The following is a 25656-nucleotide window of genomic DNA, read 5'->3' as shown; positions in this document are numbered from 1 at the left end:
CGACTATAAGGATGTATATATACTGTATTAATACACCGACTATAAGGATGTATATATATACTGTATTAATACACCGACTATAAGGATGTATATATACTGTATTAATCAGTGGCGGCTGGTGGATTTTTTTTTGGGTAGGGCCAATCAATTTCAACAAACATCCTAGTACGATTCAATGCAAAAAAAGGTATCAAAAACGCATTACTACTTTGCAGTTACATTTTTATCATTTATTCCAACACTGACATAAGGACATCTTATTCATACAATTCAGTATGTTAATATAACATACGACAGATCATTTATAAAGGAACTTTGCTCTTCTGTCCTTCTGAGTGGCAAACCTCTCAATGACCTTCTTATTGAAGTCAGGCATGTTCCTGACAAGTTTCTTCTCCATGGAGAGCATAGCCAGAGCATTAAGGCGATCCTGTGTCATGGTGTTTCTCAGGAAGGTCTTGATCCTCTTCAATGTAGAGAAGCACCTCTCGGATTCAGCTGTTGTCATGGGTGTGATGATGAGGATGCTGAGGAGACTGACAGTCTCTGTGAAGGTGCTCTGAAGGTTGTTCTCCATGAAAAGCTGGTACATGGGCACTGCACCACTGCAAGCCTTGAACTCACTGTTCTCATAGATATGGGACAGTTCTGTTTTGAGCTTGTCCTGGTTCAACATGGGGTAAGCCTGCACTGTTGTTTCAAGCACCGACTCAGGGAACGTCTCACTGTGTTGTGGGAACAACTCTCCATGTGTGGCTTGCCTTGTACGCCGGTCTGTTGTTTTATGCTGAGTCCAGGAGGTTGATCTGGGCCCAGTTGTTTCACCAGGAGTTTCTCCGCCAAAGTCCTTCTCTCAAACGGGTCTTGGAGGAGAGATTTGATCGAGTTAGGGTTGAGTCTTGCAAGAGTAGCGCTACTAGTGCTTGGCTGTTCCATTGTCATGCCGTTAAAATGGGCTGTGAGAGAAGCGAGAGACGAGAAGACAAGATCACGCGAGAACTGACATGAGCCCTGACGAGAACAGAGAGAGACACACGTGAACGTGCGCGCGCACACCATGGGCCAAATCAGTTTGGCCCTCCCGGAAGTCTTTTTTACGGCGCTGATTGGATGAATTGTATGTTTGTTTGTATGTAATGCTTGTAATCATATATCTTTAATCAGTGATTGGCTGTACTGCTTATTAGACCCGCCTTCCTTGGGCCAAATCCATTTGGCCCCAGAAAGTGCACGTGCAGCAGAGCAGCTGAGAGGTGCACTAGCAGAGAGTTCAAGGAGGAAAGCAGATATTTGGCGCAGTTATCCTATTTTACAAATATTACGGGTATATTCCATAGGTCAAAAACACACATATTGACAATTTTTAGAATTTTTATAATTAATAATTTTATAATTATTTTTATTTATTTATTTATTTTTTTGGTGGCTCAAGGTGGGTGGGGCCAGGCCCCGTGGCCCTCTATTGGCCGGCCGCCACTGGTATTAATACACTGACTATAAGGATGTATATATACTGTATTAATACACGACTATAAGGATGTATATATACTGTATTAATACGCTGACTATAAGGATGTATATATACTGTATTAATACACTGACTATAAGGATGTATATATACTGTACATGTAGCAGTGTCATCATGTAGAAACCTACGTCAGGTCACGTGGGAGAACGTTTTTAGAAGGTCTTGAAGGGAAAACAGTATTTTGACGATAAAACATTCGTACATAGAGTTCAGATTTGAATACATAAGGAACACCACTGGGAAGATACAGAATGATATAAAAACAAAGTCATGCCATGATTTTGTTGATTGTGTGTTTGTATATTACATTTCTACTAAAATGTATTTTCTAACTGAAGTTGAACACACTTTTCGTGACACAAAGAGAATTAATTTGTGCATTCTTCCTCTTCGTATCTGTGACAGCTGTCAGTCACCCAGAAAAGCTGTAATCTAAGAGGACTAATACAAACTTTAAACCACATTATTGACAGTAGCAGTAGTTTGTGTATTTATCAAGGATTCATGTGATCTGAATAAAATCATCTTGATGTTTGCAGAGTTCAGTCCAGACCGAGAGCAGAGTCTCCGGTACCCAGCTGTCTGTCTATGAAGAGTGACCAGTCCATGTGGATTCCTATGAACTTCAGTAATGAACCTGGACCCTCAGAGTCAAAGTAAGAGACTGTTTTTACTGTGCACTGACCTGGTGGATGATGATGCATTGAGGATGAAGACTAAATGTTCTGCTAAAAGATTTATATTCCTGATGCAGAACTATTAGTGCAGATACTGTTTCAAACTAAGATGGATCTCAGTCTGGGTTTTATAGCCACAAAGTACTGCTTGTATTTCTGTAACAAAACACCTGAGAACCTCCATTTCACAATTTACACTTCATGAAAATATTCATATTTCTGCCCGAACGTTGAAGTCGCTGTAAAGATTTACAACTATTCAAAATCTGAAAGAATGTGCTTCAAATGTGTAATTCATTTCCTCATATTTGTCCTCAACATACTGTGTTGGTTTGACTTCTCCTAAAATCAGCTGTTCTGACAGCTTCTTTGAAGTGGGGTTGTACGTATACTCCCGTGTTCTGGAAGTAGAAGTACTGTCCGTTGTTCCCCTTTAATACAAACTCATCAGTTTCTGCAGCTACTTCACTGTAAATGTCCTCCATTAAAGAGACATGATTATGTCCTTTACTGATTCACAGTCACTTTGGGCAGTTTAGTTTGAGTTAGTTAGGTTTAAACTGAGGTTAGAAGTGATCTAAATATTGAGGTAGACCAGCAGTCTAAGACACACATCATGTAACACGGTTGCTCTGGTGTTCCTTGTTAGAATAGAATAATATCAGTGTTTTAATAATGGCCGTTGTTCACCTTTAATAAACAAACTTGAGGCAGATCACTAAATGTTTAATAAGACAGTCAGATAGGAAAAGCAGCTAATTCTTGTTTATTAAAGCAGGAGATTTAAAATAAAGGATCATTTTCATTACAGACTGAATGCTGAATTCAGTAACAACACTTTAACTCTTCTCTGTGACCATCTGAGCTTCAGTATCGGCCAAGTCTTGATATTCTTCAACAACAATCAACAAATGATTTTAGTAATAAAGTAATGTCTCCACAGAGAGAAGAAGAGGAGTCATGCTTCTGTGGAGGAGCCGATGTCCAGTTCCAGAAAAAGACCTCGACTGCTGACAGCCAGTCAGACCAGCTCTGTGCAAAGTAAGCCTGTAGATCGGTCTGCTGATGTCTTCATGTCTGAAAACAGGACTTGCACAACATCACTGTTCTATCACAGACAGACAGTCACACTGACGAAAGGGGAGTTTTTCCTTGCCATTGTCGCATAACAATACATGCTCATGCTTTTGTTCGGTCTCTAAATTATAGAGTACGGTCTAGACCTGCTCTATATGAAAAGCATCTTAAGATAACTTCTGTTATGATTTGAAGCTATACAAAACCGAATTGAATTGAATTGAACTGAACAGGAGCCACAGACTTTGAACAACATTAGCGTTCCTACTACAGTCTCCTTCTTTAACTTACAAACATCTTGTCCTGCAGAGCGACTTGTTAAAAAACTATTGAAAATAGATATAAAGTTTTGAATTCAAGAAGGGATGATGACTTTATAACCTTTACTTCTTTATATGTTGTCATACTGATTATTTTCATATTGGCATTGGAAATAATAAGTTTCGAGGACTAAGATTTTGTCAAAATTGAAAAAAGGAAAGGCACAAATAGCTTTCCTCGGATGGGTTTTAAGTATGTATTCTCTTCTTCATTCAAGTCAGGTCACATACTATCACACATAGCATCACACACACCATGGCAGGTGTTGCACCCAGGTAGTGCACTGCACCGTCTACCGTTTTGCCCATATTGCACAGACAATAGCCCAATATTACACAGATTCAACATATTGCACTGTCCCTATTTAACATATTAGACTGTCCCTATTTAACATATTGCACTGTCCTATTTAACATATTGTACTGTCCCTATTTAACATATTGCACTGTCTAAACATATTGCACTGTCCCTATTTAACATATTGCACTGTCCTATTTAACATATTGTACTGTCCCTATTTAACATATTGCACTGTCTAAACATATTGCACTGTCCCTATTTAACATATTGCACTGTCCCTATTTAACATATTGCACTGTCCTATTTAACATATTGTCCTGTCCCTATTTAACATATTGCACTGTCTAAACATATTGCACTGTCCCTATTTAACATATTGCACTGTCCCTATTTAACATATTGCACTGTCCCTATTTAACATATTGCACTGTCTAAACATATTGCACTGTCCCTATTTAACATATTGTACTGTCCCTATTTAACATATTGTACTGTCCCTATTTAACTTATTGCACTGTCCCTATTTAACATATTGCACTGTCCCTATTTAACATATTGCACTGTCCCTATTTAACATATTGCACTGTCCTATTTAACATATTGTCCTGTCCCTATTTAACATATTGCACTGTCTAAACATATTGCACTGTCCCTATTTAACATATTGCACTGTCCTATTTAACATATTGTACTGTCCCTATTTAACATATTGCACTGTCTAAACATATTGCACTGTCCCTATTTAACATATTGTACTGTCCCTATTTAACATATTGCACTGTCCCTATTTAACTTATTGCACTGTCCCTATTTAACATATTGCACTGTCTAAACATATTGCACTGTCCTTATGATAGCTTTATGTTACGAGTTGTTGAGAAGTTTAATAGACATCGGCAAGAAGGAATGTTTGTAACGGTTCAATCTGCTCCGTGGGACTCTATATCTCCTGCCGGAAGGTAAAAGTTGGTACTCCTGATGTAAGATGTGAGTTGGGTCTGACACAATTTTCTGTGCCTGTTTATTATTATTTCCATCACTGCATACTGTATATGACAAAACTTAAAGGGGAAAGACTGGCTGATCTCCAAGTAAAATTGAAGCAACTACAATTTGCTGATAGCAATAAAATAAATTCAAATTTGAAACCGGAAATTAAAAAACTTCACAGTGAAATTGACAATATGTACACTCTGGAAACCCAGAAAAGGTTTGTTTTCCTGAAACAAAAAAACTATGAAATGGGAGGCAAATCAGCAACATTTTTAGCATATAAGTTAAGTAAACAAGTGGAAAATACAATTTATAAAGTAAAGAACCCCAAAACGGGAGTTGTCGAAACTAAAATAAAGGAAATTCAAGAGAGCTTTGAAACATTTTATCGGGAGTTAACCCCAGGCTTCTAATGAGACTCATATTGACACTTTTCTAAGTTCTTTAGACCTACCCAAGGGCAATTATCTCAGTCATTCCCAAGGAGGAAAAAACAAACAAGAATGCTGCAACTACCGACCTGTTAGTGTTCTCAACTTGGACTACAAACATTTTACATCCATCCTAGCCCGTAGACTTGAAAAACTCTTACCTTACCATATCCATTTAGACCAGACTGGATTTATCCAACAACAACAGACTGGACAACTTAAGAAAGACTTTACATATACTACAACAAATAACTAAGGATAAAACTAAGTCATTAACAGTGGGATTAGACGCGGAAAAAGCGTTCGACTCAGTTAGATGTGTATTTTTATGTAAAGTTTTGGGAAGATTCGGCTTTCAAGAAAGATTTATAAAAGTAATTCAGAACTTGTAGGATAAGCCTACAGCATGAGTAAAGATTAACGGGGACCTTTCTGATTCTTTTGTTTTAGAGAGGGGAACAAGACAGGGCTGTCCTATTTCCCCTCTCCTTTTTGCGTTATTTATAGAACCCTTGGGTCAATTAATAAGACAGTGCGAGGCTGTTAAAGGCGTTAAGGTGGCAGGGATTGAACAGAAGGTAGCGCTATTCGCTGATGATGTTCTGGTTTATTTGGAGGAACCGGAAGAAACATTTATAAGATTGATGAAACTGCTGGCTGATTTCGAGCAACTGTCGGATTATAAGCTCAACACAGGCAAATAACAAACCACTATCTAGGAAGATAAAATCAGATATGCATAGATGGAATCTTATTCCCTTTTTAAGTCTGGACTCGAGGATAAGTGCAGTCAAAATGAACATTCTTCCTCGACTACTGTATGTTTTTCGGACTCTTCCAGTTGAGGTAAATGATAATCAATTTAGAGAATGGGATAAATGGATTTCTCGATTTATTTGGCAAGGAAAGAAACCAAGGATCCGATTTAGCATCTTGCAATTAGGAAAAGATAGAGGAGGAATGGTACTTCCTTGTTTGAGAAACTACTACTATGCTTCACAGCTAACTCCCTTACTTTATTGGTGCAATACAGAGTATAAGGCCAAATGGAAGGAATTAGAATTTGGAATGTCTCCTAATTTTCCTTTACAGGCTACAATTGGCGATAGTGGACCTGCAGGTCAACTGGAAGAGATAAAACAATCCATGGATCAACCTCAAGTTAAAAATATGGCAGAAGGTGGTTCGGTCATGTGGAACTCACAATATGTTAAAACGTTTCAGATGGTGTGCCTACGATACAGAGTTCCTTCCCAACAGAGACAAAAGTTTTGAAGCCTGGATAGGGAAAGGACTTAAAGACATATCTCTCATTTACACACAAAAACACACTACAAAGCTTTCAATCTCTGCAGGACAAACATAACCTAGAGCAGAAAGACTTTTTTAGATACCTTCAAGTCAAGCACTATTTCATCAGAAGTGCAGAACTACAAACGTATCATCAGCGGAATCTGAGTTTTACAAAATTCTGAAATCAGCCTGCAGTTCAATACCAAACAAATCTATCTTTGTACATTAAAGAAAAAGGGGAAAAAGAAGCAGGAATAGGGTTGTCTGAGGAGGTTTGTGGGGAAATTTGCAGTTTTCAATGGTCCTCCACTAACTCCACAGACTGGAGAGAACACTGCTGGAAAAATATTATAAGATATTTTAAGACCAGGAAAAATACAAGAATACAATGTGGCTCAATAGAGGCAAATCATTTTCATATTTTCTGGGACAGCCCCAAACTGAGTTTATACTGGAAAGGTATTCATAACTCATTAAGCACTGTTTTTAAGACTCAAATACCCCTGAACCTGGAGACTCTTTATCTGGGCCACGTTTTGTTTTTGAGACAGAGGAGTGATATAAGGCTGCTGCAGGCCCTCTTGGCGGCAACGTAAAAAATCTATCACAAGAAGGTGGCTAGATCCAGTACCACCTACATTGGATGATTGGTATGGAATAATCCTTGAAATATTTAAATTGGAAAAGTTGACTTACTCTTTGAGGATCCAAAAGGGCAAATTTTACCAGATTTGGAATAAATGGATGGAATTTATAACCCCAATAAGAGCAGACTATGTATGACTCCACTGACTTTTTTTTCTCTTTTCTTCCTTTCCTCTTCTTGCTGAGAATACTAAGAATGTAATGTAAGCTCCCTTGGTTCTAATGTATATAGTTATGTCTTTAATAGAGTGTGAGATTGGCATATGTAAGAATGCTAAATGTAACTGCTGATAGTTGATGGAGAAGTATGCATGGGCATGTAGGCTGTATACGCGTAAGTATGCAACTGAATATCGATTTGTATATGTGTAGATGTGTTAAATCTGGACTTGTGGAACGGTTTACATAGCCAGGAACTTCAGAAATTGAGGTTGGAGGACCCACATTTCTCCAGAAGACTGAGTTGACTCACAAGTACTGTGGCATCCGCATGCCTCACTAGGTATAACTATCAGTAAAGTTTGGTATACACTGTGATAACGCCTTTTCCAAATAAAAAGAAAATTAAAAAAAAGAGGAAATAATTAGTTTCTGTGTTTTGTCTTAAACTTTGTCTCTCTCTTTCAGCAGATAGAGGTCTGCAGGAGGTTGTAGATGAACATAAGATCAGTCTGAAGGAGAGATGTGAACGTGTGACTGAAGGAACTGATGAAACAGGAAGCGGAACCCTCCTCAACAGGATCTACACTGAGCTCTACATCACAGAGGGACAGAGTGAAGAGGTTAATACCCAACATGAGGTGAGGCAGCTTGAGACAGCTTCCAAGAAGAAGACCCTCCATGACGCTCCAATCAAGTGCCACGACATCTTTAAAGCCTTACCTGACCAACAGGGACACATCAGAGTCGTTCTGACGAACGGCGTCGCTGGCGTTGGAAAAACCTTCTCAGTGCAGAAGTTCACTCTGGACTGGGCAGAGGGCTTGGAAAACCAAGATGTCAGTCTGGTGGTTCTGCTTTCGTTCAGGGAGCTGAACTTGATCAGAGATGAGCAGTACAGTCTTCTCATGCTGCTCCATGACTTCCATCCAACATTACAGAAGGTCACAGCAGAGAAGCTCGCTGTCTGTAAAGTTCTGTTCATCTTTGACGGCCTGGATGAAAGCAGACTTTCACTGGATTTCAAGAACAAGGTTGTGTCTGATGTCACCCAGAAGTCATCAGTCAACGTGCTGTTAACAAACCTCATCCAGGGGAATCTGCTTCCCTCAGCTCTCGTCTGGATAACTTCCCGACCTGCAGCAGCCAATCGGATCCCTCCTGCATGTGTTGACAGGGTAACAGAAGTACGAGGCTTCACTGACGCCCAGAAGGAGGAGTACTTCAGAAGGAGAGTCAGTGATGAAGAGCTGTCCAGCAGAATCATCTCACACATCAAGACATCCAGGAGCCTCCACATCATGTGTCTAATCCCAGTCTTCTGCTGGATCACTGCTACAGTTCTGGACCACATGTTGACTACAGACCAGAGAGGAGAGCTGCCCAAGACCCTGACTGACCTGTACTCACACTTCCTGTTGGTTCAGACAAAGAGGAAGAAGCAGAAGTATGGTGAGGGACATGAGACGAGTCCACAGGAGCTGACGGAGGCTGACAGGGAAGTTCTTCTGAAGCTGGGGAGGCTGGCGTTTGAACATCTGGAGAAAGGAAACATCATGTTCTACCAAGAAGACCTGGAGCGGTGTGGTCTTGATGTCACAGAGGCCTCGGTGTACTCAGGAGTTTGTACAGAGATCTTCAAAAGAGAGTGTGTGATCTTCCAGAAAACCGTCTACTGCTTTGTTCACCTGAGCATTCAGGAGTTTCTGGCTGCAGTCTATATGTTACACTGTTACACAAACAGGAACACAGAAGTACTGAAGGACTTCCTGGGAGAAGGATATGTTCATTCAACCCTGGATGTCTTCCTGAGGAGAGCCATGATAAAATCCCTTGAAAGTAAAAATGGCCACCTGGACCTGTTTGTTCGCTTCCTTCATGGCCTCTCTCTGGAGTCCAACCTGAGACTCTTAGGAGGTCTGCTGGGTCAGACAGACAACAGTCCAGAAATCATCCAGAGAGTCATCAACAACCTGAAGAAGATAAACATGGATACCTCTCCAGACAGAAGCATCAACATCTTCCACTGTCTGACGGAGATGAACGACCACTCGGTACATCAGGAGATCCAAGGGTTCCTGAAGTCAGAGAACAGATCAGAGAAGAGACTCTCTGTGATCCACTGCTCAGCTCTGGCCTACATGCTGCAGATGTCAGAGGAGGTTCTGGATGAGTTGGACCTGAAGAAGTACAACACAACAGACGAGGGACGACGGAGACTGATTCCAGCTGTGAGGACCTGCAGAAAAGCTCTGTAAGTCCAGATGTGATTAACTTTATAGATCAGTGTAGATTAGTAGTTTAGTTCTTCAAATATACACACTATAAAATTATTCTTATGTGTTCCACGTGTTTATTACATAAATAAACTGGAAAAACAAAGTTTGGAAACTTGTGTTTGGTGGATTATTTCTCTGTTGTTACAATGCTAATTGGCATTGTATTTTACATGGTTGGAAAGCCTGTTTATTTACCTTCGCAATGATGTCCAACTTGTAAGGATCATGCATATGTGGGATGAGCAGCACAGCTGATTATGCGGGTAGCGCCCAAGAAAAATTTGCCAAAATGCTCCGTCAATGGTAAACAGGGTATTCTCCTGTTGGTGTTGACTCTTGTTTTGAGTTGTTTGGTGGATTGGATGATTGAACTCTCTATCAGTATCAAGGAACAAACAAGACATGTTGGCAATTTTACACTTTATTCATTTAATACACCGTCAGGAGCCTCAGTAGCGGTGGAAGATCCATACGCAGCCACAACAGCCTGGCACCTCCTCCTCATGCTGGTCACCAACCTGGTCACACGTTGCTGTGGGATGGCGTTCCATTCCTCAACCAGGATTTGTTGCAGGTCAGCCAACGAGGTTGTGTTGGTCACTCTAACTCGTACAGTAAGCCAAAGCTGATCCCACAAGTGTTGAATTGGGTTGAGGTCTGGACTCTTGGCAGGCCGTTCCATTCTCTCTACTCCCACATTGTGGAGGTAGTCTGTGATAACCCTGGCTCTGTGGGGGCGAGCGTTGTCATCTTGGAGGATGAAGTTAGGTGCCAGATTGTAGAGATATGGGATCGCCACTGGCTGCAGAATCTCATCCCGATATCTCACTGCATTGAGATGGCCTTCAATGATGACAAGCCTTGTTTTGCCAGTGAGGGAGATGCCGCCCCACACCATGACACAGCCTCCACCAAAAGCTGTTACTCCATCGGTTCAACAATCAGCATAGCGTTCTCCGCGTCGTCTCCATACTTTGACCCTGCCATCCAACTTTGGCAGACAGAACCTGGACTCATCACTGAACATGACATTCCCCCACATGTTCAGGTTCCATTGTCTGTGTTGTCGACATCAGCGCAAACGGGCCTGACGGTGAAGGGCAGTCATTGCAGGCTTCCTGGTAGCCTTACGACAATACACTGTTTACCATTGGCGGAGCATTTTGGCAAATGTTTCTTGGGCGTTACCCACATAATCAGCTGTGCTGCTCATCCCACAAATGCATGATCCTTACAAGTTGGACATCATTGCGAAGGTAAATAAACAGGCTTTCCAACGATGTAACATACAATGCCAATTAGCATTGAAACAACAGAGAAATAATCCATCAAACACAAGTTTCCTAACTTTGTTTTTCCAGTATATATCAGTTGTATTTGCCGGTGAAAACAATACCTCCTTATGCCTTGGAAGGAGGTAATAATGCAACCTCATTGGTTCGTTAATTGTGTTTGTGAGCTGAATATGTTTGATGCTCAGAAAACAGTGTTAATGACAAAACACCATGCAGTCATCAAAATATCTAATTATATGAATTTTTAATTATGAGACAGACTTGGGAACAGATCACACTGACAGACTAGACATTAGGGAAGCCTCAATGTAACTACATTTTCTCTCTCTTCATCTGCAAGATTAAAGAAAAACGAAGATTAAAAGTCTGCAGGTTTGAGAGAGAGTGATGAGAATTATTGTTTCATGTCAACCAGTGAGATGAGATTAGCTGAACCACTGATGTGAGGAGCAAATGTTAATCAAAGAAGTATATATCAAACTGTTTAGTCATCAAATGCATGAAGTAAATATAATCTGTCCTCTTTCATAATAACATATTTGGTCATTTTTGTGTCATGACAGACTTTCTGAATGTGGACTCTCAGATACTCACTGTGAAGTTGTGGCCTCAGCTTTGAAGTCCAACCCCTCCTATCTGAGAGAGCTGGACCTGAGTTACAACGACCTGCAGGATTCAGGAGTGAAGCTGCTTTCTGCTGGACTGGAGAGTCCAAACTGTAGACTGGAGACTCTGAGGTCAGTTCACTGACTGTAGCTTATGTAGTTTTTACACACACTCTTTACACACTGGCTCCAGATGGCTCTAGAGAGGGACTTTCACATTTTTGCGTCGATACCGTAGCTCTCCAACACGCTTGGCACACAGGAGAGGCTTCAGTTGGTTGCAATCTCCTTACGTCACCGCTATATACCGCCAGATCCTACACACTGGACCTTTAACCACAGACCTTATTTCAGGCATCTAACTAAAAACCCATTCAAAAAACCCATTGACCTCCAGACGAAGGAACAGGAAGTGCTAAAATGCTAACTCATTTCTGGGTTTTAGGACTCATTCCTGGAGCGCTCTATTTGAACATGTTTAAAGGTGCAGCACTCTTCAACAAACACGTATTGCACCAATTTAAAGGCACATAAGTGATGATTATGAACAACACTATCAAATTAGAGTTTTCTATGGTTCTAAGTTATTCTCACATTCTTTTTGACAGCAGATCTAACCGTGTTCTGTTTTCATGTCAGCATTGGCTTATTATTTGAAGCCACACATTTAGATTGCAACAAAAAACAAATAAATATTCTGAATCAGAAACATCTTTGCAGGTTCATATTTTTTTTAAGTCTATTTCAATACAATACTCACATGTTCATGTACATTCAAAGAGTTATTGATGTCTGTCATCATTACTTCTGTCTTTGAAGCAATCCCTGTATAACCTGAGTCTTATGAGATGAGGACTAAATCCACAGTCTGGTTCTGTGTAAAATGACCTATAATGTTGATCTTAAACTCGACGGAGGCTTCAGCAGTCTGAGTTATATCTATAAGGGCTGAGTGACTTGGACAAAATCAAATATCACAGTAGTTTTGACCAAATACTTCGATATCGATATTGCGACGATATTGTAGGGTTGACCATTGGTGCTTTCACAAAATATTTACACAATGACATTTTTGATACATAATCATCAGTAATGTGGATATAATGACTAAGTGTAAATGACAAATAATAGAACAGCTAGAACAGTCTAGTAAGTTCAGAAAATTACATCACTTTACTTTAATGTAGCCTTTAAAACTAGGAAAAGACAACACTTACAGTCCCCTCGAAAACTATTGGAACAGCGAGGCCAATTCCTTTATTTTTGCTGTACACTGAAAACATTTGGGTTTGACATCAAAAGATGAATATGAGACAAGAGATCAGGATTTCAGCCTGTATTTCCAGGTATTTACATCTAGATCTGTTAAAAAACTTAGAAGATAGCACATGTTTGAACCCACCCATTTTTCAAGTGAGCAAAATTATTTGAACATGTGACTGTCGGGTGTTTTATGTTGCCCAGGTGTGTCCTATTACATTGATTATTCAAACAATAAATAGTGCTGAATGTCTACTCTCAGTTTCAGATTTGGGTTTTGCCTGTGCAGACAACATTTATAGTTAAAAAGGTGTAACCTACATGAAGACCAGAGAGCTGTTTATGGGAGAAAAGCAAGCAATTTTGAAGCTGAGAGAAGATGGAAAATCAATCAGAGCCATTGCACAAACATTGGTCATAGCCAGTACAACCATTTGGAATGTCTTGAAGAAGAAAGAAACCACTGGTGTACTGAGCAACAGACGTCGAACAGGTAGACCAAGGAAAACATCAGCAGTTGATGACAAACATTATGAGAGCTATAAAGAAAAACCCTAAAATAACTGTCAGTGACATCACCAACAACCTCCAGAGGGCAGGAGTGAAGGTATCACAATCCACCGTTCACAGAAGACTTCAGGAACAAAAGAACAGAGGCTTCACCAGAAGATGCAAACCACTCATTAGCAATAAGAAAAGGAAGGCCAGATTGGAATTTGACAAAAGGTACAGAGACGAGGCTCAAAAGTTGTGCTCATTGATTAATACATAGGGATGTTGAGCTACACATTTAAAACCTGAATACATCTGATTGGATTATAAAGAAATTTGTATCTTCATCATTTATTCTTTATTCAGATTGAGGCTCTGCAGGTTGTCAGAGATCAGCTGTGCTTCTCTGGTCTCAGCTCTGAAGTCCAACCCCTCCCATCTGAGAGAGCTGGAGCTGAGCCTCAACGAGCTTCAGGATTCAGGAGTGAAGCTCCTGTGTGGTTTTCTGGAGAGTCCACACTGTAGACTGGAGACTCTGAGGTCAGACACCATTTTTTACTTCTGTATTGAGATTAATATGATGTGAAAGTTGTGGTGACACTAAGCTGCAGACATCAGGCTGATATCCTGATCCACACTGAGTATCTTAATGCTAAAGTATATTTTCTTCTTCAGTGGTTTAGTCCATTGTCTGTGGCAGAGCAATGTTGAGCTACACATTTAAAACCTTGATATATCACAACTCTTGATTTTCATCATGTTTCTTTTTTTCCAAGAAATGATAATAAAAAATACATAAGTATGAAGAATAAATAAATAATCTCTATTTCAGCTATCAGACAATAACACATATATTCAGTATTTGTTTGTCTAAGAAAAGAAATATGAAGCTACATGATGCTTATACTGACTGAATAGTTTAAACCGAAGATGCTTTGATTTTATGACTCCACTATTCCTAATATATGTATTTTGTAGATGTGTTACAATCAGTGTAAGGGTGGACCCAAACGCAGACAGAGACAATGGCGGAAGTTGAAGAAAAAGGCTTTATTGCCAAAAGCATGAATGGTGGCAGAATGAATGGATGAGCAGGCTGGAATGAGCAAAGCAGGCAGGCAGGCGGTGATCTTAGGCACAGAAAAAATACAGGATTAGAAAAAACACGAACGAGGTCAAAACTAAAAACAAGATTTCAAAAGTACAAGCTAAGAGGCCGAGGCGAAACTACCACTTCGGTTGAGTCAACGATCTGGCGTCGAATGACTGGAAAGCTGGGGTATTTATGCTGAAGTGGATGATGAGATGATTTGCAGCTGCGCAGGTTGCTCAGGTGGGTTGATTGCCTCAGTGAGGGAGAGAGAGGGTGCGTCCCAAAGCTCTTAATTTTCGTTTCCTCGCTCCTCGATCCTCGCTTGAACCGGAAGTTGTTCTGGTGCGCCATCTTGAAGACCGTCCCAAAGCTCTTATTTGTGCATCGAGGAGCGAGGATCGAGGATCGAGGAGGCTTGCCGGAGGAGCTATGAGCGAGGATACACCAGTGTATCCTCCACGGAAGTCTTTTACCGACCGACACGCCTCCTTATTGGATATCAGTCACTGATTGGACGCTGCTGCCGATCAGACTGACCTGATAACTTTACCTCTCAACATCACTGGAGTTTTATACCGGAGTGAAAACAGATCACATATTAAACGTTTTATATTTTAGTTGTCTTCTGATTCACCATCTAGTTATAATCTGTGTTAATTGAAGCTCTGAACAGCAGCTTCAGAGGAAATGACCGTCTCATGTCTCTTAAATCGTATTTCCTCGTTTCCTCTCTCCTCGCATGGTTTCCTTGCGTCTCTCCATGCTTCCCTGGTGGGAGGGACTAAGATGCAAGGAAAAGACGCAAGTGAGGGAAACAGGGATGCAATTAAGAGCTTTGGGATGCAGCTAGAGAGTCTGCCGGGTAAAAACTCACACACCCACACAGACAGCCAGACACGCCCACACAAGACAGACAGGGAACTGGGCACAAAGGGAAAAAGGGGAAAAAGACACACTAGGAAGGCTGAGTTCATGAATGGAGTCATGAACTGAATCATAACAGATGTCTTATCTTCTATATCTTTTGTGCACATTTCCCCTAAAATCCATCCTGACATATTTGACATCTTTAGAAACTTTGAGACCTTGAGTTGAATCTTGAATCAGTTTCTGTGGTTTTATTTGTGTTTGGCTGCTCAACATGAGTTTGTATCGATGGATCCAATGGTGGTGCTGTCAGAGTTTAAGAGGTGAAGTCACTACGTCTTTATTGAAGTAGCAGCACGTTGTCATTAATATTAATGAGAGCTCTGTTTCACTGTTTGTATTTTACAGTTTTTAGCCTGCATCCTGTTGGCTTCAGGTGTTTGGAGTTTACATTTTCTAAACTTCTACGTTCTAAACCTTCTTCAGCTCTGAACACATTATTAAACATTGAATGATTTCAAGCAGGAACGTTGTCTTCTAAACTTACATCATTTATTCTTTATTCAGATTGAGGCGCTGCAGTTTGTCAGAGATCAGCTGTGCTTCTCTGATCTCAGCTCTGAAGTTCAACCCCTCCCATCTGAGAGAGCTGGATCTGAGAGGAAACAACCTGAAGGATTCAGATGTGAAGCTGCTGTCTGATCTTGTGAAGAGTCCAAACTGTAGACTGGAGACTGTGAGGTCAGTAGAGGGTCGGAGTCGGTCCATGCTGGTTTCAGTTGTATTGTTGTGATGTGTTTCCTCAGGTAAGCTGTGAGAGGAGAACAGTGACACAGAGAGAGAGAGAACAGTCAGCCAATCAGATCAGCCAGAAGCTTGTTGTGATCATGTGTTAGAGTTGATGTGAAGAAGATGTTGTTGTTGTGTTCATGTCTCCAGGAAATAAAGCTGGATTACAGCTGACAGCATCACATCATGTACAGAGACAGTGGTCCTCATCCATCAAACTGTCGTACCATCAAATCTGATCAAAAAGTCTTTGTTCTCTCATTGATCAGTTCATCTCTGTCACAGCTCTGAGATCAGTCTGAAGCCTCAAATCACTGGCTCTTATTTCATAGAATCGTGGTTACATTTAGTAACCATGATGTGGTCTGCCCATAGAGCTATTAAAGGAGGGTAACAGGATGAGGGTTTGGAGTTTTAGTGTCTTTATTAACTCGTTTCAGTCACTAGAAGCAGCAAACTGAAATGAGTGACAACCAAAGGAGGTGAGGACTTTAGGAACGACCATACTGATGAATTTGCTAGAACATAAGTTGCAGTTACTGTTGGAGATATTGAGTAGTGAGCGGAGATATGGAGGTTGGTTTTGCCAGTGATAGTTTTATAAATGAACTGTGTGCTGCATCAGTGACTGACAGCTGATGAAGGGAGTCTCTGTAAACACTGATTCATGACTTCTGTTCTCTTCTTCTCTCATCAGCTGGAGGTCTCTGAAAGAGTGAGTGATCAGAAAAGTGGATGTGTTGAGAGGATCAGCCGTGTCCTGATGATCCACAGAGGTTCACCACCTGGACCTGCATCTTATTTTGTCTTTTTTTTTTCATTCATTCATTTATTCTGAACCCAACATGCCTCTGCAGAATAGTTCAGTTTATGACAACATAACTGTAGATGAACACATTTAAATAGATCTTTCTGCTTCGCTTTGTGTCGCAGCTCCACTCTGTGGAACGATGGAGTTTTGCTGTTTACTTCCACATATTTCTAAATAACAGTGGAAGTTAATAAAGTTACCCTATTAAAACCGAGCCCTCAGGAAGAGCGCCGAGCTTTGATGCCAATTTTCGTAGTGGCCAAACGGCGGAACTACAACGTCCGTGTCCGTGACGTGATGCCATCGGGCCCAAAAATACTTTTTCCCACAGACTTCCATTGGGAAAGAGACGTCTGTAACTCAGAGGATAGCTGTTGTTTTTTAGGTGAATTAACTTCCCTGTATGAACACTCTAATAGCCCTTATTTAAATTATTAAGTCCTAAAAGTTGTAAAATGCACTAATAGCTGAATCCGGAGTTATTTCCCTTCCTCCGTTCATGTGAATGAGACCCAGATCGAGGCTGGAGCGAGGGCCTGGAGGAGGAGTTAAAGGAACGAGGGCCGGGAGGAGGAGTTAAAGGAGCGAGGCTCGGGAGGGCCGGGAGGAGGAGTTAAAAGACACGCTACTGCGCCTGCTTTATGGGCCCAATGGAAGCGGAAGATCATCCGGGTACTTTTTGGCAATTTTGGCTTCATGCTCAACTGAGCGACTCTCATAGGAGTGAACGGGAGTCTCCAACGCTGTATCCAGTTCTTTTTATACATCCATGATTAAAACCAATACCAGCCATTTCTCATATTATCAAAGATAAATATTAGCTTGTAACAAACAGAAAGAATGAGATAAAACCTGAATTCAGTCGAGGCTTCATTTGAGTTTCTCAACTGACTACAAACAGATTACGTCTGGATTTTAGTGTAAAGTCAGCACCTTCATATTTTATATAATGTTTGATGTAAAATAAACAAACAGAACTGATTAACATGCGTACTCTAGACTTTATATTCACTAATCATGTACAAACAGGACAATTCCAGTTTTATGTGGGACTCTGCTAGTTTTCACGTTACATGACAGACACATAAAGTCGCCCGTGGAGCTTTTTCCCCTCAGAAATCCGTGTTGAAGCGGTCGTTATCACCACCGTTCAGGTTCTGTTGTTCCTGCTGGAGCTGCTTTCTGCCAGCAGATGTCACCGTTTCCTCTGTTTTACCCCAAAGGAGGTTTATCTGAATGGATGCAGTGAACACTGAACTGATGGTGTGAATGCTTTCTTTCTGACTGACTTGGTTTTGTAAAGGTTAAGTGTCATCATGATGTAGTTAAACTTGATTTAAAATGATGGAAACTGGATTTGAAATTAAACTCAGCACACAAGTTGTACAAACGTCCACTTAGACTCAAGTATGAGCTGATTAGAGTTTGATGGTCAGAGGTCAAAGGTCACAGAGCAAAGCAGACTATTTTCTGATAAAGTCCTTCATCAGCAACACTTGGAGCTGTTTTAAAGACTCCACAAAGACTTCTGATCTGTTGCAAAATAAAAACACATTTTAATCACTTTACCAAGTTGTGATTGTATTTCTAAATCCAGGTTGCTGGAAACGGCACGTCCTTGCTCTCTTTTTTGTAAAACACAAGCGAAACGTTCACACCTTTTGTATGATATCGGAAGAAATATCAATATCAACAAATGTAACTCATATGATAATAAATATATATACAATGATAACTATTTCTGTGTGCATTGAAAAATATTTTTGTGGAGAGATTCATTTATATATAAATCACAAAATACATTCTGTGTGCTTTCATTACTATTGAGAGACTGATCTGACTCCATATTGTGACCCTAACAGCTAACCCTGAATCAAAAGTGAATGTTACTTGCTTGTGAAGGAATTTGACAGTGGTTATTACCCTTCTACCAACAAAGCATATGACTTAAAATGATCATTAATGATAAATGAGAGTATGGATGATATTGCAAGTTCATAAATTAGCAGCAAAGAGACTTTGACCAGTACTTTGATGGCGGATTTGGAGCTTTCCACGTAGCACAAATGGCATTTTCCAGACAGGGAACAGCGGCTGCTCTCAAGACTTTTGTTTTCCAACATTTCTTCTTGTGTTAAAGTCCTGTAAAATAACATACAATTAAATAAATAAATAAAATAAAATAGGGCTATCAACCGCTTCAAATATTTAATCAAGATTAATTGCATGATTTTCCATAGTTAATCACAATTAATTGCAAATTTTTTTATCTGTTCAAAACGTACCTTTAAAGGAGATTTGTCAAGTATTTAATATTCTTATCAACATGGGAGAGGGCAAATATTCTGCTTTATGCAAATGTATGTATATATTTATTATTGGAAATCAATTAACAACACAAAACAATGACAGATATTGATCCAGAAACCCTCACAGGTACTGCATTTAGCATAAAACAATATGCTCCAATCATAACATGGCAAACTGCAGCCCAACAGGCAACAACAGCTGTCAGTGTGTCAGTGTGCTGACTTGACTATGACTTGCCCCAAACTGCATGTGATTATCATAAAGTGGGCATGTCTGTAAAGGGGAGACTTAGATCCCATTAGGTACCCATAGAACCCATTTACATTAACTGATCTGGAGGTCAGAGGTCAAGGGACCCCTTTGAAAATGGCCATGCCAGTTTTTCTTCATCAAAATTTTGCGTAAGTTTGGAGCGTTATTTAACTTCCTTCACGACAAGTTAGTATGACATGGTTGGATTCCCTAGATTTTAAAGTTTAATATGATGCCAGTATCTTCATTATAACTTTAAAACTGATGTGTTATTATCCTGTTAACTTTGACAGCTCTAAAATACATAAATAAATAAATAAAACCCTTACCATTACCTTTTTTATTATCAGTCATATATTGTTTTGTTTTTTGTTTTTTTGTCCTTATTGGCAATAGCTTGCCAAATTACTTATAGGTTATTCTATGGAGGACCACAAGAGTCAGGAAAATAGTGATAAAGCATTTAAATTAATAACTAATTGTACAATAAAAATAGGCATTAATAAATTTGTTTACAAATTAATTCATTAATCCATGAATAAATGGACTCCACACTGCAGACGAGTTAGTAGCTCTAAGAATATCTAGTGAATGTACAGGGGACGTTTGTGCAGAAATAACTACTGCAGCTCCTCCAGACCAACAGAGGTTTCCCGTGTCCTGAGAAGTGACGGGGCTCCGCAGAGAGTAACGTTATCAGCGGCACCCGGTCGGAGACGATAACGTTTCTCTTCCTGCGGAGCCCCGTCACCGACCCGCTTTTCCTGCTCTGCCTCCGGTGTCTCCCTCCGGAGAGAGAGACACCGGAGGCTGAGCAGGAAAAGCCAGCATTGATTCATGGAGAGACCTTCGTCTGGTCAGCTAACATTACACGGTCCAGACATATACTGGGTTTTGACCGAGTCTTGTTTTCATATGGTTTGGGGGGGTCCAAGGGTTGCAGAGTTCTGGAAGAAAGTTGCAGAGATGCTATCAAACATATTGTCTAAAACAATTCCTTATTCACCTGAAGTCCTGTTACTTAATGACAGCTCCGACCTGGAACTCTGTGTTAAGCAGAGATGTCTCTGGTTAGCCGGCCTTACAGCTGCAAAGCGACTAATAGCTTGCAGATGGAAAGTTCCACATTCTGTCAATATACAAAGATGGCTTCTTGACTTCATAGATAGAGCAGGTATGGAACACTGGGCGGCCAACATGCACTTAGCAAAGAGAGAAAATATATCACATTGGAAACAAACAATCACTATAATTAGTGTACAGAAGTTTTTATTTAAATGGCTTTTTGTTGTTGTTTGTTTTTTCAACTTCCTGTTTGTTTCTTTTTCTTTTTCTGTAGCTGCTTGCCAATGTTGTATTGATTAATACATGGACATTTGTGATTATATTCTTTTACTCTATTTGTGATCTATTCATTTGTAACCCCACCCTATACAATTATGCTTAAATACCAATACAAAATTGATCACAAAAAAAACAAAACAGGTCTATTGTGGGTCTCAGAGGGTTAATTCAGCCTGTTCAAGCCAAGAGAGATTCTTATAGACACATCATGTTAAATGTGAAAACACACATTGGAGCTATAGCCCCATAATTTATTATATCTTCAACTGTGCAATACTGATTTAACAGTGCAATAATGTAGTGCAGTAATTCAATAATCTGGTTTACTCCGGCATTAACACTGCATTTATTTATACAGAACATTTAAACTAATATTCTTATTTTACACTATTCTTGCATTCTTATAAATGCATTTATATTATTTGCATAGATCCTATTTTTCAGCATTATTATTTGCACTGTTGTTATATATGTTTCTTATTTATATTTTCTCAATTTTTATATATTTATAATCAATAATATTTCTGATTCTGATATTTATTTCCCTGCAGGAGAGAGGGAAGTTGGTCCCAAAGTGGCTGCTGTATTTCTCCCCTCCACCTTACAGAAGGAGCTTCATTGAGCTGTGAGTTCACTCCACCACAGAGTGGGAGGCTGGAGGGCCGGATTGGAACTGAGACAAACTCAGCTGACTTCCAGTAAATGGAGAGAGGAGAAGCAGCCCTGACGGTGTTATGTAAGAACATGAGAACAGAGGGAGGAAACTATGAAAGTAAAGTTAAGTGCGCAGTTTATTAAACCCAGAATCCATTTTGAGAAAACAAAGCAGAAGACTGAAGACTGAAGCAGGGTGAGTGTTAATCCAACATTTTATTACTTTACTGTCAAAGTCTCTGAGTCAGTTTCTCCTCCCTGTGGACTGTAGAGGAGAGAAATGTTAAAATGATCTCAACAGTTTGATTCTTCTGTGAACACAAAGTTATGACTGGCTGAATAATCCTCATTAAAGCTGCTGTAACCCAAGAAAACAAGAAAACAAGAAAACAAGCAGAGATTAAAAGAGAACTGACCAGAGGTCTGTACTATGAAGCCAGTTCAACACACCCAGAGTATCTTCTCCTTATCTGGCTTCACTAACTCTAACAACCGAGATCACACTAAACTAAACAGTTCTACCACGCGGGTTATCAACTCTGTAAATCAACCCAGAGTTTCTCATCTGGCTGTGAGGGCGTTCACATGAACAGGGAGGTGTTTGCAGCATCTGACCAATCACAGACATGGACACGTCTACAGACCAATCACAGACATGGACACGTCTACAGACCAATCACAGACATGGACACGTCTACAGACCAATCACAGACATGGACACGTCTACAGACCAATCACAGACATGGACACGTCTACAGACCAATCACAGACATGGACACGTCTACAGACCAATCACAGACATGGACACGCCTACAGACCAATCACAGACATGGACACGTCTACAGACCAATCACAGACATGGACACGTCTACAGACCAATCACAGACATGGACACGTCTACAGACCAATCACAGACATGGACACGTCTACAGACCAATCACAGACATGGAGAAGTCCGCAGACTGCAGACAGACAGGCAGAGAGGCACATTTAACAAAGGAAGAAACTATATTAGACAAATATGAAGAAGATAAACACTTAATCCAGACTAACAGTAACACAGCTGAAGCTGCCAAATGCAGGAAGAACAGCTGGTGAAAGAAAAACCTCCTGATGAGTGAATGAGTAAATGAACAGATTTATTAATTTAATGGAATACTCAAAAGTCAGATATAGTCATCTAGATATAAATAGTTCAAGAAATGTAAGGGATGGATGGGTTACACCTCATTATGCTCATTATTAAATATGAGGGTGTATACTTATTTCAACCTTCTTTCAACTGCGTAAAACAATAAATATAAAAACATAATTCAAAGCGGTAAACACCCACAGCATAAATCCAGCTGTCCTTTCTGCATCTGTCAGTTTAAACTGGAGCAGGTTAGCTGTTCAGCATCAGTTACCATGGTGATCTACCCCGGTAAGAAGTGATCCACCTTCGTAAGACGGAAAACCCTGAAAGGTTAAACCCTGAAGTTACCTCGCTAACGCCAAATCCTGCTTCATAGTAGAGGCATCAGGTCTCTCAGTTGTGCCTGTGACTTCTACTAACTTGTTTCCTCTTCATGTTTACAATCAGTGTTCCTCTTTTACCCCTCAGACTGACTTCAGATCAGAAGATGAGTGATTGTGAGGAGGAAGAGGAGGACGGAGCAGAGTCTCTAGTCTCTGGCTGTCTGTCTATGAAGAGTGATCAGTCTGAAGATGATCTTCTGACCTTCAGTAATGAGCCTGGACCCTCAGAGTCAAAGTAAGAGAGCTGCTACTAACTCATTTATAGGAGTCATTTTCACTTTCCTCTACCAATACTGTTTTCTGTTGATTTTGTGTTTCTGTTTTAAAATTTCTACTAAAATGTATTTACTAACTGAAGTTGAACACACTTTTCGTGACACAAAGAGAATTAATTTGTGCATTCTTCCTCTTCGTATCTGTGACAGCTGTCAGTCACCCAGAAAAGCTGTAATCTAAGAGGACTAATACAAACTTTAAACCACATTATTGACAGTAGCAGTAGTTTGTGTGTTTAGAGATACTGAAATGTTTTTGTCATCATTGAGGCAGATCACTAAATGTTTAATAAGACAGTTAGATAGGAAAAGCAGCTAATTCTTGTTTATTAAAGCAGGAGATTTAAAATAAAGGAACATTTTCATTACAGACTGAATGCTGAATTCAGTAACAACACTTTAACTCTTCTCTGTGACCAGGGTCTGACATTAACTTTTTTCCCTTCCTGCCACTGTGGCAGACAAGTATTTATTTTTGTCTGCCACTCAGAAATGTATCTGCCACTTTTTAAATCTGTGCGCTAAATGAAGGAATAACATTTTAGATCTGAGGTCATTCAATGTTCAATATATTTTACAAACTAGACATTATATAAACGGTAAATTACAGTGTTTGAATACACCGTGATGTCTGGGGGAGCCCTGTTATTCAAGGCAGGGAGGGTAGTGTACACAGTACTGTGCTGTACTTTGTTATTGTCATCTATAGTGGTTGTTTGCATAAAAACACACAATTCAAATGATTATGATTGTTTAAATATTTGCTTTAATAAAAAAAAATCTTTGTAAGTTGTTTAGAGCTAGTGTTAGGAAGTTAAACGGGTCATAATTATATCTCTATTATCTATTTTATATTACTGTGAAAACATCTCCTTCAAACAACTGGATATTTTAAGATATTCCTCTACATTTCAGTAATGAACCTGCACCCTCAGACACAAAGTAAGAGAGCTGCTATATTCCAATTTCTACACAAATGTATATTTGCCAACTAAAATTTAACAGACTTCATCAAATAAACTCTTGCTCTTAGTATCCGTGACAGCTGTCAGTCTCAATGACCTAAAAAGAGATTCATGTGATCTGAATAAAATCATCTTGGTGTTTGCAGAGTTCAGTCCAGACAGAGAGCAGAGTCTCCAGTACCCAGCTGTCTGTCTATGAAGAGTGACCAGTCCATATATGAACCTCTACACTTCAGTAATAAACCTGGACCCTCAGAGTCAAAGTAAGAGCTGCTACTAACTCATTTACATGATTCATTTTTCAGCATCTCCGCCAATGTTTTCTGTTGATTTTGTTTGTATGTTAAAGTTTTTACTGAAGTTTATTTGCCAAATAAAATTTAACAAACTTCTTGTGATACAGACAAAGTTAAATGATTTGTGCATTCTTCCTCTTCGTATCTGTGACAGCTGTCAGTCACCTAGAAAAGCTGTAATGTGATCAAATAGGACGGCTACAAACTTTTAAACCTCCTAATTATTGACAGTAGCAGGAGTTTGTGTATTTAGAGCTAATTAGATGTCTTTAACATCAGAGAATTTATCAAGGATTCATGTGATATGAGTTAAATCATCTTGATGTTTGCAGAGTTCAGTCCAGACCGAGAGCAGAGTCTCCAGTACCCAGCTGTCTGTCTATGAAGAGTGACCGGTCCATGGGTTTTCCTCCGAACTTCAGTAATGAACCTGGACCCTCAGACCCAAAGTAAGAGACTGTTTTTCCTGTAAGCTGACCTGGTGGATGATGATGCATTGAGGATAAAGACTAAATGTTCTGCTAAAAGATTTATATTCCTCAAAATGCAGCTTCATGTTGTACTAATTGAGCAAGAACAAGTGTCATTTCTGGCTACCATCTATGTTTGGATTATGAAAAAGAGTTGCAACTCAGGAAAGTGGCTTAAATTATTTTTATTATGCAACAGACAGAATATTTTTTCTTCCAGATGTTCAGAAGAATCTTAGTCATATAAGTCTGAAAACAAACAGAACAAGTACATTAGTCTTTAATCAAATTGATTTAAACATAAAAATGAGATAACATTTGACCAAAACTCATTTTAATTCAACCTGTTCAATCTAAAAGAGATTCTCATAAACACCCCGTGTTAAACAGCTGATTTGTGTGATACACACGCCCTCATAGATAAACTCAAAGGTCAAAGGTTTCCTGTAAATGAATAACATAGCAGAAGGATGAAGACTGTAGACTGAGGCAGGATGAAGACTGTAGACTGAGGCAGGATGAGTGTTAATCCAACATTTTGTTAATTTACTGTCAAACTCTCTGAGTCAGTTTTCTCCCTGTGGACTGTAGAGGAGAGAAGTGCACCGCTGCCATCTTGTGGTTTCCCGGCGTGCCCTCGCAATATGTGTGTCCATG

The 25656-nt window shown here is 39.8% G+C and overlaps 1 protein-coding gene across 16 annotated transcripts in view; it reads left to right on the top strand.

Annotated features, from left to right (window-relative positions):
* Window positions 1-25656, top strand: part of LOC141769522 (protein NLRC3-like) — a 67172-nt gene that overhangs the window by 7219 nt on the left and 34297 nt on the right. For 9 of the 16 annotated variants that reach the window (XM_074639563.1, XM_074639645.1, XM_074639158.1 and 6 more), the window contains 5 exons: window positions 2068-2184; window positions 3149-3246; window positions 7893-9678; window positions 11562-11735; window positions 13722-13895. In XM_074639563.1, the coding sequence (XP_074495664.1) occupies window positions 2068-2184; window positions 3149-3246; window positions 7893-9678; window positions 11562-11735; window positions 13722-13895 (2349 nt within the window). Of the gene's footprint in view, window positions 1-2067; window positions 2185-3148; window positions 3247-7892; window positions 9679-11561; window positions 11736-13721; window positions 13896-15882; window positions 16057-16801; window positions 18651-23078; window positions 23229-24861; window positions 24979-25656 lie in introns of those variants that run through there. The other 7 variants (XM_074639716.1, XM_074639072.1, XM_074639880.1 and 4 more) reach the window with 6 other exon arrangements.

This window comes from Sebastes fasciatus, chromosome 1 (assembly GCF_043250625.1).
Source record: "Sebastes fasciatus isolate fSebFas1 chromosome 1, fSebFas1.pri, whole genome shotgun sequence".
NCBI lineage: Eukaryota > Metazoa > Chordata > Actinopteri > Perciformes > Sebastidae > Sebastes > Sebastes fasciatus.
Note: the sequence above shows the minus strand (reverse complement) of the source record. Positions and strands in the feature narration are given on the sequence as shown.